Source organism: Bos indicus, chromosome 2 (genome assembly GCF_029378745.1).
Source record: "Bos indicus isolate NIAB-ARS_2022 breed Sahiwal x Tharparkar chromosome 2, NIAB-ARS_B.indTharparkar_mat_pri_1.0, whole genome shotgun sequence".
Lineage (NCBI taxonomy): Eukaryota > Metazoa > Chordata > Mammalia > Artiodactyla > Bovidae > Bos > Bos indicus.
In genome coordinates this window covers 124,259,249-124,271,791 of record NC_091761.1, presented here as the reverse complement: position 1 = coordinate 124,271,791, position 12,543 = coordinate 124,259,249, and the positions used below count along the sequence as shown (strand labels likewise).

Genomic DNA, 12,543 nt, shown 5'->3' with positions numbered 1-12,543 from the left:
GGTTAGTGATCACACCATCGTGTTATCTGTATCATGAAAATATTTTTTGTGTAGTTCTTCTGTGTATTCTTGCCCCCTCTTCCTAATATCTTCTGCTTCTGGTTAACCCAGTACTCCTGATTTATCCCTCCCCACACTTCCCTTTTCTCCTTTGGTAACAAGTTTGTTTTCTGTGTCTGTAAGTCTGTTTCTGTTTTGTGTATGGATTTATTTGCATTAGTTTTTGCTTCCACATATGGGTGATATAATATTTGTCTTTTTCTGATTTACTTCACTTAGTGTGATATTCTTTAGGACCATCCATGTTGTACAAATGGCAATGTTTTATTCGTTTAGTGGCTGAGTAATATTCCATTATACATACACACACAACCCCCCACGTTTCCTTAAATCAGTCACCTGTTGTTGGGGGCTTGTGTCATTTCCATGTCTTGGCTATTGTAAATAGTGCTGCTGTGAACATTGAGGTACATGTATCTTTTCGGATTAGAGTTTTTGTCTTTTCTGGATAGATGCCCAAGAGTAGGATTGCTGGATCATATGGTAGCTGTATTTTTAGTTTTTTAAGGAACATCCATACTGTTTTCTATAGTGACTGTGCCAATTTACATTCCCACCAACAGCGTAGGAGAGTTCCAGATAGGGGTTTCTTTAGCAGAGAACAGTGGATAGAAGTACCCAGATTTGGAAAGATAGACATTATTCTGGGAATTTACAATAGAACCATCAGCTTGTAGTATATTAATAGTTTCATTAAAACATGGTTTAATTCTGTGATCTGTGACAAAAAATTTAACCTCCCAGAACCAGTTTATATTTATCTGGGCAATGAAAACACCTACCGTTTAGAGTGATTCTAGGATAACGTGGTAAATTGTGTAATGTATGGTATTTCATAGGTACTCAATAAATGGTAGCTACTATTATTAGTATTTCAGTTATGATTCATTTTATTTTTATTTTTTTAGTTCTACCAGTTTATTGCTACCAACCCGTGACCCTCCACCCTCATGCACACATGCTCAGTCATGTAACACCATGGACTGCAGCCTGCCAGGCTCCTCTGTCCATGGACTTTTCCAGGCAAGAATACTGGAGTGGGTTGCCATTTCCTTCTCCTATGATTCATTTTAAATTGTACCTGTTCTCACCTTATGTCCTTGTAGCCCCATATTACCTAGTCTGGACTACTTAACTAGTTCTTGGATAGCTACAGTATTCTACTAGTGCTGGTTCAGTTCCACATCTGGAATTTCATCTGTTCTTCACACTTCAGGTTGCTTTCTATTGACATCTTGTGCTCACCCTCCAAAGCACAGCTTAAAAAACGGTTTCTACAAGACTTTTTGTGATCACTCTAGTTGAAAGTACTTTGTACTTCTCTGGTGCTTAATTGGTTCCATTCATGAAGCCTTGCCTGATTAAGCGCCAAGTACTACCTGTGTCTTGGTTATTTGTGTATATGTCTTATCTCCTTGAGAATTGTATTTTGTCCTTTTTGTTTCCCTCTCAGATGAGCCAAAACCTTATATATGATTAGCACCCAGTAAACACTGATAGATGTTCAGTGAACTAAGTTGAGGAGTATTACCAATAATTAAATTTTATCATTAAATGGTGCCTGTAAGGGAAATTTTCTTAGTCATTTCAAACTGTCGTGTTTTTACCAAGTTTTCCACCTAAAAAACATTAGTGGGGCACTGACTGTACTGTTAGAAAGAGATACCAAAAAAATGAAAGATGTCATCCGGCCCTTGCAATCTGCTCAGGATCAGGTTTGTGAAGATCTGATTTGCCTGAAGTCAACAGATGTACACTATTAAAGTAAGTGTATCTTTGAGAACAGATGGAGTATAATTCCTCGGGTTTGAAGGATTAGGATCACAATGGAATGAGACCACTCATCACTGTCTTCTTGGCTATGTTGATCTTTTATTCCCTTTTTTAAAATCAGAAGACGTTTTTCTGACATTAAATAAACAGACAACTCCTTTTGGTTTTGTATCCAGAATAAAAATAGTATCATTTACACAGGAAGAGCCTGTTTATGGAGCATTTATCCTGTCTTTGCTGCTTGACTTTTTTGTATCTCTGTTCCTGGTTACCCATCCTACCTATTGTACTGTGAAGAACCTGGCTGCGTGTGTAACAGATTTGTCAGGATGAGTTTATTTGAGCTTTTAGGAAATGGCCTGTAGGACTTTTTTGTGTGTGTTTTTTATTTTTTGTTTAATTCTCATCAGTCTCAGAGTTAACTGGAGATACTTGCCTGACTTATTGGTTTCAGTTGTAATATTCCCCATCCTCCCTACCTCCTTTTGCTCTTGTGACGCTTACTAAATGCATTGCTACCCACGTGTGCATGGCTGGAAAGGACATATATGAAAACTGTTGTTAATAATTAATTTTATTCCATTTATCCTTGTATAGACTGAATTGTAGCGTCTCTGCTGAAAATGTGTCGTCTGATTCCCTGGTTGTTTTCTTGCATTTATGGTATTACCTGAGGTTGGTTTCTGTATGTTCTAAGAGAATTCTTTTACCCTTCTGCTTGTGTACCTGTTCTTTATAATGTGTTCTCATCTCTTTTTTACTTGTGTTTAGCTTTTTTTTTTTTTAAGCATGAGTGTAATTATGTGTGGCAAAGTATATTGGTTTTATATTGATAGATATTGTTTTCTAATTCTTTATTCATATGTCTTGATCATTCCTTCCTAAATGTGGCAAAGAGGTTCATATCAATGGAGCTGTCTAACCACCCAGGAATTGAACCCATGTCTCCTGCATTGGAAGCAGAGTCTTAACCTGCTGAGCCACCAGGGAAGCCTCACAAGAGATCATATCGATGGAGAAAGTCAGGTGTCAAGTAATCAGGTGTCAGGGCTGCATGGACAACTTGAAATTGCCACAGATCTGTGGTAGAAGGATTTGATTAACTTTTGATTAAATACCAAATGAGTTCTAAAAACATGTTAGTGGTCAGCTTCCACATTTAATAGTATACTGCATTCTTTGCTGATTCATTCATTAATTCAGCAAGCATTTGTTGGGCATTTATTGTGTCAACTATTTCTCGCTGTTCACATTCTACTTTCTGAAGGTAGCTTTCTCCCATCTTTGTTTCTGAGATATTTTGAGTATGTTTCCAAAGAGATAATAGTTTTCTCTGCCTTTCTACTCAAAGTGTGGTCAGTGGGCCAGCAGCCTTGGCAATATCTGGGAGCTCGTTAAAAATGTAGAGTCTTAGGCTCTGTTCCAGACCTGCTGAATCAGAATCTGTATTTTAAGATTACTGGGTGATTCAGCACACATTAAAATTTAACAAGCACACATATAGCATACAAATTGTAACCATGTGTGTGTTTTAAACAATTGAGTACTCATACTCATTCAGCTATTTTGAGATGACATCTTTTCATGGGAAAGAAATTATAGGAATATCCTTAGAAGATCTTTTCAGTTTTTTTAATGATAAAAAATTGAAAACACAAGAAAAATACTCTTTATTTATTGAAAAATACAAGTAAAAGATTGTTAGAATTGAATTTAAGCGATTTTCATGTCTGCTAAAATGTTCACGAAAGATTTATAATTTTTTATGGATCTTTGTGAGAGACCTTGTTGTAAAGTCTGTTGTGTAGGAACATTTCAATGTAGAAGTGGTTTCTGTGTCTTTTCAGTAAGATGAATGATAAAGTCATATCCAAAATCTGTGGAAAATAGCACTCAATCCTCAGCCTGTCCTCTTGTTTATTTTTGCGAAGGAAGTTTGAAGTAAATTGGTGCTCTTAAATCATAACTCTTTAAGAGTAACTGGTGGTTTGATATTCATGTTTTCTTTCTGGGTCAAGTTTGCTTATTTAGAGATTAAAGAAAAAGAACCTTGGAAAAATCAATTGCCTACTCCTAATATAAGGAGGAATTAAGACAAGTGTACCTCACTCAAGGGTAGCAAATTCAGAATATACATTGGTTGGTAAATGTTTAAGTAGTGTTTATAAAGGCCTTATTGTGTTTTTTATTAGCATAGACTAGTTTTGGTGACTTAGTAGATGAAACTGGAGAATATGCTTCTGTGAATATTTTGATTATTTAAAAATATTTTTAATGCTCAAAATAGAATAATTTGAGTAGATCAGCAGTAAGAACTCATATAAAGGCTTTTCCTTTTATTAATATGCCTTTATTTATTTCAGTATCACTTACAGTGGTTTGTCACCTACTATCAGTGTGACCTTGGGCCAGTTTTACTCTGAGTTAGTTTCTTCAACGATGAGATTAAGCAGTTCCACTTTCCCTTTCAGGGTTATTGAAAGGCTTACTTTAAATAATGTAGATAATGTCCCTGACCCCGGGGCCTGACACAGAAATAGTGCTTGATGCCATTAGCTTCCTTCCCTTTGCACTACTTTGTTCCACTTATACACAATTATTTAGATTTATGGCACCCCACTCCAGTACTCTTGCCTGGAAAATCCCATGGATGGAGGGGCCTGGTAGGCTGCAGTCCATGGGGTTGCTAAGAGTCAGACACGACTGAGTGACTTCACTCTCACTTTTCACTTTCCTGCATTGGAGAAGGAAATGGCAACCCACTCCAGTGTTCTTGCCTGGAGAATCCCAGGGACAAGGGAGCCTGGTGGGCTGCCATCTATGGGGTTGCACAGAGTCGGACACGACTGAAGTGACTTAGCAGCAGCCAGCAGCATATTGTAAATAAGAATTCTCTTAAATATTCTTTCATTATACTGATTAAAGTTGAATCAAGACTATAAACTCCATGATGACATAGACCTACTTGTTTTGTTTACTGTTGTATCCCTAGCATAGGACCTATGCATTTGAAGTAGATTTACTTAAATAATTTAGAGGAGACCTTTGCAGTTTTTGTCAAGTGTATTCAATTGAAATTAATTTATTCAACAGACTTTTTAAATACCTGTAATGTGCCAGGTACTATTCTGTCCTCATGGAACTTAAATTTTAGCTGGGGGGAAAGAAGACAAAAACCGGTTAACAGGATAATTGTAAATAGTAATAAATGCTATGAGACCATCTGGGGGGCCATTATTTTAGATAGGATGTGATTGGGAAGCCTTTGTAAAGAGGTGACATCTGAGCAGAGGCAGTAATGAGGAGGAGGGACCTGCTTTCTAATATACAGGAGTGGAAAATCAGAGAGAGAACAGCAAGTGTAAAGGGTCTGAGGATGGAATGGGCCAAATATGGTTCATCAGTTCAGATTTTTGGCATCCAAACTAGATGTACTTCATCTAAACAGCATGGAGCAGAAGCAAAGACAATGTAAACACTGCTTTTTGGGTGGAGTACTTTTAGGTATAGCAGTGAATCAAAATGTAAGGTCATTATTTAGTTCAGTTCAGTTCAGTCGCTCAGTCGTGTCCGACTCTTTGCAACCCCATGAATTGCAGCACGCCAGGCCTGCTTGTCCATCAGCAACTCCCGGAGTTTACTCAAACTCATGTCCATCGAGTCGGTGATGCCATCCAACCATCTCATCCTTTGTCGTCCCCTTTTCCTCCTGCCCCCAATTCCTCCCAGCATCAGAGTCTTTTTCCAATGAGTCAACTCTTCGCATGAGGTGGCCAAAGTACTGGGGTTTCAGCTTTAGCATCATTCCTTCCAAAGAACACCCAGGACTGATCTCCTTTAGAATGGACTGGTTGGATCTCCTTGCAGTAAAAGGGACTCTCAAGAGTCTTCTCCAACACCACAGTTCAAAAGCATCAATTCTTTGGCGCTCAGCTTTCTTCACAGTCCATACATGTGAAGAAACTCACACATCCATACATGACTACTAGAAAGACCATAGCCTTGACTAGGCAAAGTAATTAGTCAATTTCATTACTCAGTTGTTCCCTGGTATGGTGGTTACCCTTTAGTGACATTACTCTTTGGCATTATTATGCAACTTGACTAATAGCACTGGGAGTTGTGAGAGAAAGAAGCTAGAAATCAACAAGTTTTTGAATATGTGAGGCCTACAGCTTGCTTTCTCTTCTCTTACAGTTGAATCAGTATTTGCTTTCTAATCAATATTTTTCTTCTCTATTTTGCATCTTTATTTTTCTCTATTATCTATTTTCCTCTCTTGTAATAGTTACCTGCTGCTCTTAAAAATGATGAGTATTCTAAATCATATTTGTCAGAAGGAAAAAAGATCTTAAAAAACTTCAAGTCAGAGACTTTGGCGATTTAATGTTGTAACACGAAATCCTAAGGATTTGTTTTGTGATTATTTTAACTGTATACTTGTCATTGCTGTTGCTAAGCCTGATAAATGATCAGAATTCTACATTTCTGTTCTTAATATGCATTCTGAGAAATATAAACAATAAGACTGAAGAGCTGGGGAATCTTAATCCCATCATCTCTTGGGATGTAGAGAATTTTGCAGATAATTTCTACAAACCTTGTACCCGCAGATTGATGCTGTCAAAGAACAGTGTATAAATAAGATCTTTTTTTAGGAGGGATAAAACTGTGCTATACATAGTTCTGAGCTTTGAATTTAAAATATGCATTTCACTAAGCTGGCTTTCAGGGGGTCCTATTTTAAGCTAATTTCTCTATGTCATAACTTTAGCAAGTCAAGCATTAATAATTTATCCAGGGTGTATAGGTAAGATATTTTTGTGCTTTAATGGAAAGTCTCATGTTTAATGGATGAGAGCACTGTCTGTTGGTGGTTAAATACCTAAAGATACTAACTCTGTCACCCTTGACCTGATTGAGGGTTTTGCCTTCAGTAATGCATTCTGTTTCTAAGAGACCCCCTTTGCCATCTTCTTTTTAATAGCAACATCATGACAACAGAGAAGAGTTTAGTGGCTGAGGCTGAAAATCCACAGCACCAACCGCAGAAGGAAGAGGGTGAGGGAGCCACAAGCTCCGGTCAACAGGAAACTCAGTTGGAAGAGGCTTCTCAAGCAGCAGCTGAGGGAGATAATCAGTGTGAGCAGAAGCTGAAAACATCTAATGGAGACACTCCGACACATGAAGACTTGACCAAGAACAAGGAGCGGACATCAGAAAACAGGGGCCTGTCACGGCTGTTCTCCTCATTTCTCAAAAGGCCTAAATCTCAGGTGTCTGAGGAGGAAGGCAAAGAAGTAGAGTCAGCTAAAGAGAAAGGTGAAGGAGGCCAGAAGGAGATAGAATTTGGAGCCAGTCTTGATGAAGAAATCATTTTAAAGGCCCCAATTGCAGCTCCTGAACCTGAGCTCAAAACAGACCCATCCTTGGATCTCCATTCATTAAGCAGTGCAGAAACACAGGTAAGAGGATGGGATTGAGTGGGAGGTGAAGGATTTCTTACTAGCTAGTTGATTGAAGTATTGTTAGTAATAAGTAACATAATGCTTTGGAATTTCTGCTCTAAAGAAATTCACGTGGTCAAGATACTTATGTTACTTCCCTGGCAGTCCAGTGGTTAAGACTTCACCTTCAGTGCTGGGGTCGCAGGTTCAATCCCTGGTGGGGAAACTAAGATCCCAGGTGCCTCCTGGCCAAAAAATGAAAACATGAAACAGAAGCAGTACTTTAACAAATTCAATAAAGACTTAAAAAAAGATACTTACACTGTCTAAATCAAAAAAGAGAAAATGAAAGAAATGTATCAAATGAATTTACATTTTGCTATAATAATGGAACAAGTCCAGGAGTTTTAATGGTGAGGGGGAAGGAAGTGAAGTGGTTCAGAGTTCATTTTGGTGGAATTATTAGAAATGGGATAATTTATCAACAAACATAGTTCTTTTATGGAAATCTTTATAAAAGCCTTGGGATAGATTCAGGCCACCCAGAAGTAGGTAATAAGTTTGAACTGTGTCTACCTTATCTTTGTTGTTTTCTACAACTAGGTCATATTTCCACAGAGTGTAAGATACAGATGCAGAAATTTAGCTCTTTTATATCACCTTTGTAATATATAGTAGTTGTGGGGAGGCTTAATTGTTAGTGTAGTTAAACTGAGAATGAGTGTGAGCCTGGTCATCGGTCCAAAACACTTGGGAAAATATTAGTACTGCAACTCAAACTATTTTCTAGGCATGTCATTTGTTTTCAGGCTTAATAAATTACAAATTAAGAGTTGTTTTCTAAGTATTTTATTTTTGAAACATGTGGGCATTATACATTGTAAAATGTGTAAGTCCTATATGTTTCTATTATAGGTTTCAGACTTGGGCTATATAGTTTTATTAGATTTAAAAAATAATATATGTATTTATGAAAATATTGTGTGTATATTAAAAGTTCTAAGTAAAATTTAGGATAAAGTTGTTATTATGTATTTGTTATTAGTTAAAGTAGGCTGAAGACAAAGTTTTATTTATAGTACATGACTAGAAGATTCAGTCACAGACAAGTGACACTTTTGCTTTATTAATTTTCTCCTCCGTACAATGAGGATAATAATATTCACCATACTTGGGCATTATGAGGATTAAAAAAGATACATATGTAAAGCTCTTGAGACATTGTCTGACATACTATAAGCACTGAGTAAATGTTAGTTGTTATTACTTAGTTAATAAAATATATAAACAGTAAAGGCAGAGAAACCACATATTTTAGTGTCATTAATTTAATTTAATTTTAGGACTACCAAAGGAGTTAAATTATGTTATGTTTCAGGAAGCCTGGTAGTTTCAAGAGGTTTTTAGCTGCCTTTTTCCCCCTTTGCTTTATGTACTGAAAAATCTCTATCTTGTTTTAGTTAGCATTTGAATCAGGATTAGTCTGTTTTGTCTAAAGATCATAACATTTGTACTAAAGTTGAAACAAATGACAAATTTTAGATTTAACTAAAATCTTATTCATTGATTTCATAGTAGAATTTCATTTTAATGGTCCTTTTCTATACAGGATTTTTTAAAATTGAGTTTGCATTGTAGGATTGCACTGGCCTTCATCTAGGGTACTTTGGGTTTTTTGGAAACCATGCGTCATTTTTTAATATTTTTTAATTTATTCACTCAACAAATTTGCTGAAAACCTACTGTGTGTGCCAGGCCCTAAGCTGGACAGACATTGGTAAATAAAAAACTACAATACGGCAAAGAGATCATGAATTCTGGAGTCTGACTGGTATGTGACTTGTTGACTGTATGATCCTACCTTATTAACTTTTCTGCCTTCAATTTTTTATTTGTCAAGGGGAGATAACAATAGTACACTTCCCACAGGGTTAAATGAGTTCATATAAGTAATGCTTTTAGAACAGTAATGACCCATTGTAATTTCTATATAAATGTTTGTTGTTGTTATTGAACAAACATGATCTCTACTCTTGATAACTTTATTGTCTAATGGAAGAGACAAAAAAAGTAGTAAATACAAAATAATTATTTATCGTCATAAATGTTACAAAGGCAACAAACAGGGTACTGACATGAAGAGTACTAGTAGAGTGGGGATAGGCCAGATAGGATATTCCACAGACAGAGGAGCCTGGGGGGCTACAGTCCATGGGTCGCAAAGAGCTGGACACGACTGAGCGACTTCACTTCACTAGTATCTAATGCAGGAGGAGCAGGAGCCAAATAATTAAATCCTCCTTCTCAAATGTCAACTATGTTTTCTTTTGAAAGAAAAGGATTAGTGAGGTTCGGTTAAGAATCTTTCAGCAGTTTTATTGTGTAAAAAGTAAGTAGGGGTATGCGAAAATGTCTCACTTACCTGTATTGCTTTGGAATGACTTAATGATTGCCCTAGGGGATCCAGATTTCAGTGGATCTCTTGCTTCTCTGAATCTTCTTTGCATTTGTCATGGTTGATACCTGGTAAAAATTTAGATCACTGGTATTTGCAATTGTTAGCCTACTACATCTGTTGCCTTTTGCTCTAAATTGGTCAGGAACCCCTCTTAGCCATTCATAAAATTTAGACCGCATGACAAATAACAGCCTATTTTGCAATTCATAAGGCTACCTCATTAGAATTGAGGAGCAAGGGGCAAAGATGTTTAGATTTTGATAGAATTTAAGAATAGATAATGGTATAGCCAGTAAAAATGTATAGTGCTGAGAGCAACAGATTGGTATGCTCTAGTTTACCTGAAACCTTCATTTATTGATTTGAAAAATGACATTCCACCTGAAGATAGAATTTTACCTTGTATCAGGGGTCTTCCGTGGTGGCTTAGCTGGTAAAGAATCTGCCTGCAATGCAGGAGATCCAGATTCGATCCCTCGGTTGGGAAGATCCCCTGGAGAAGGGAATGGCTACCCACTTCAGTTTTAGGGGAAAAAGAGCAAATTTTACCTTATATTATAAAGTTTTGAGACTAGCAGAATCTGTGGATCTTTGGGGAGATCCTATCTCTTATAGAAAAAAATTATTTAATCTTCTTATCACTTGTATTTAACAGTTTTCTTCTACAGTTAGTGCTTTTATTGGTAGCCACATTATAAGCAAACATGTGTACAGCATGTTGTGTGAAGTGTCTTTATTACTGACTTGGTGATGTCATGGCTATGTAGCCTGCTCAGGAAGAACACAGAGAAGATCCAGATTTTGAGACTAAGGAAGAAGGAGGACTTGAGGAGTGCTCTAAAATAGAAGTAAAAGAAGAAGGTCCTGAATCAAAAGCAGAGAGAGAATTAAAAGCTCCCCAGAAATCCCTCAGAAGGCACGGAAGCATGCACTGCAAGGTTTCTCTGTTGGATGACACAGTTTACGAATGTGTGGTGGAGGTGGGTGCGTTTCGATTTCCAGTAGTTAGAACGCGTACAGATTGTTTCATGTTTCAAAGCGGTGCTGTGGTCTGAGGTAAGACCCTGTATAATGACTGTTTCTATGGACTGAAATGTTAATTGTGATTTTCTAGGGGTGGAGGTGTGGAAGGATTATGAGTGAGTCTTATTTTCATCTCCAGTTTTTTCTGTATCTGCCAAATACATGTATTGTGAATTGAGTATGTGTTACTTTTATAACCCAAAATAATTTTAAGAAAAAAAAGGTTATTTATAGAGTGGCCTTCCGTGACGAGATTTCCCAGGATGGCCTCAGTTTCTAGGTCTGGCAGTCCCCATAATTGTACTTGTCAAAAAAAAAAAAATTACTACCTGTTCATTTTTGCTCTCCCAGATCTAAACTCTAATAAGCTTTGGTTTATTGAATGTATTTCTTTAGCTCCATGAGATAGGATATAAAAAGCTTACATCAAGTAATGCCATTTGTTAAAATTCTCTTATTTCCAGGAAGAATAAATAATTGAATCAAGAATAGAAATGTCAGAGTTATTAATATTTTAATTATTCTTTTGCTTCAAGACAAGTTAAAATCCTTGAAAATCTATCAGCTATTTTTTTAATTAGAGAAGTAATTATCAATTATAATATGCTTGATAAAAAGCAATTATTGAGATTATTTCTAATACATATAACTCATATATACTTGTATCTTAGGTATGTAACATTATTTTGAATTTGATTTATTTATATGCAAATATATCAAAGCACAAATAAGTAGTCTAAAATATTATATTGTATTTATTAATAGAAATTCCCCTTTGAAGTTTTGAAAAACAAGAAAAATACACTGTTGCATTTTAAAAATGGCTACTATTCCTGGTAACTAGAGGAGATCTAGGGTCTGCTCTTTCTGCTTCTCACTACTAACTAGTCTAGAGATGGAGAAAGCTATTCCGCATTCATTCTTCACACTCAGATCAAGATCTAGATAGGAATCCCTTTATCTGAAGCACGTGGGGGCAGATGTGTTTCGGTATTCAAAATATTTGGGGCTTTAGAAAAGCAATAAGTACATACTGTGGAAATTTTCGGGCTTCCCTGGTGGCATGGAAATTTTATAATACACCCAGTCAAGTGTGTAGCAGTAGGCACATGACCAAGCATGTTATTTCTATGGTAAAATATATGAAGACTCTAAGTTGGATAAATAAAAATGAAAAGTAGCCCATAATGGATCAGGTTAGAATTTCCCTTCAGATGAGCTTTGAACAAAAACAAAATAAACGTCACCTTTTACTTTTTAGGACTTCTGAATTTTGGAAGTATAAAGAAGAGAGTAGGGACCTGTATGTGAAGAATTCTCAAATCATCTCTGTCCTTTAGAAACACAGAAGGGAGAAAATGAAGAAAATGATGTAATGATATGGGATAAGTCTAAAAATGAATTAGCAACTATGTGAATTACTAATAGTCATTAAAAATAACAGCTCATTGAGAGAAGGGTATGTGTCATGTAGATGTGCCAATGATTTCTAATTTTTTGAAATGTTAAAACTATTTCTCAAAAGGTATTATCATGTTTAAGTTTTTCAACATTTCCAGCTGTTAGGTAGAGCAGATATAAATAATCTTATCTTACAGATGAGAAAGTAATGTTCAGAAATATTAATTGAATCAACTCATGTTGTTTAGCTAGTAAATGAAAAGGCTGGGACTTTTTGACTCTAAATCTCAGTCTCTAAGTTATGGCATTTCCTCCCTATAAACCGGAGAAGGCGATGGCACCCCACTCCAGTACTCTTGCCTGGAAAATCCCATGGATGGA

The 12,543-nt window shown here is 36.4% G+C and overlaps 1 protein-coding gene across 18 annotated transcripts in view; it reads left to right on the top strand.

Moving 5' to 3' along the window:
* EPB41 (erythrocyte membrane protein band 4.1) overlaps positions 1 to 12,543 on the top strand; it is a 181,637-nt gene that overhangs the window by 73,059 nt on the left and 96,035 nt on the right. For 14 of the 18 annotated variants that reach the window (XM_070774969.1, XM_070774974.1, XM_070774984.1 and 11 more), the window contains exons 2-3: positions 6,821 to 7,298; positions 10,506 to 10,718. In XM_070774969.1, the coding sequence (XP_070631070.1) occupies positions 6,828 to 7,298; positions 10,506 to 10,718 (684 nt within the window). In that variant the 5' untranslated portion in view covers positions 6,821 to 6,827. Of the gene's footprint in view, positions 1 to 6,820; positions 7,299 to 9,035; positions 9,112 to 10,505; positions 10,719 to 12,543 lie in introns of those variants that run through there. The other 4 variants (XM_070775013.1, XM_070775036.1, XM_070775044.1 and 1 more) reach the window with 3 other exon arrangements.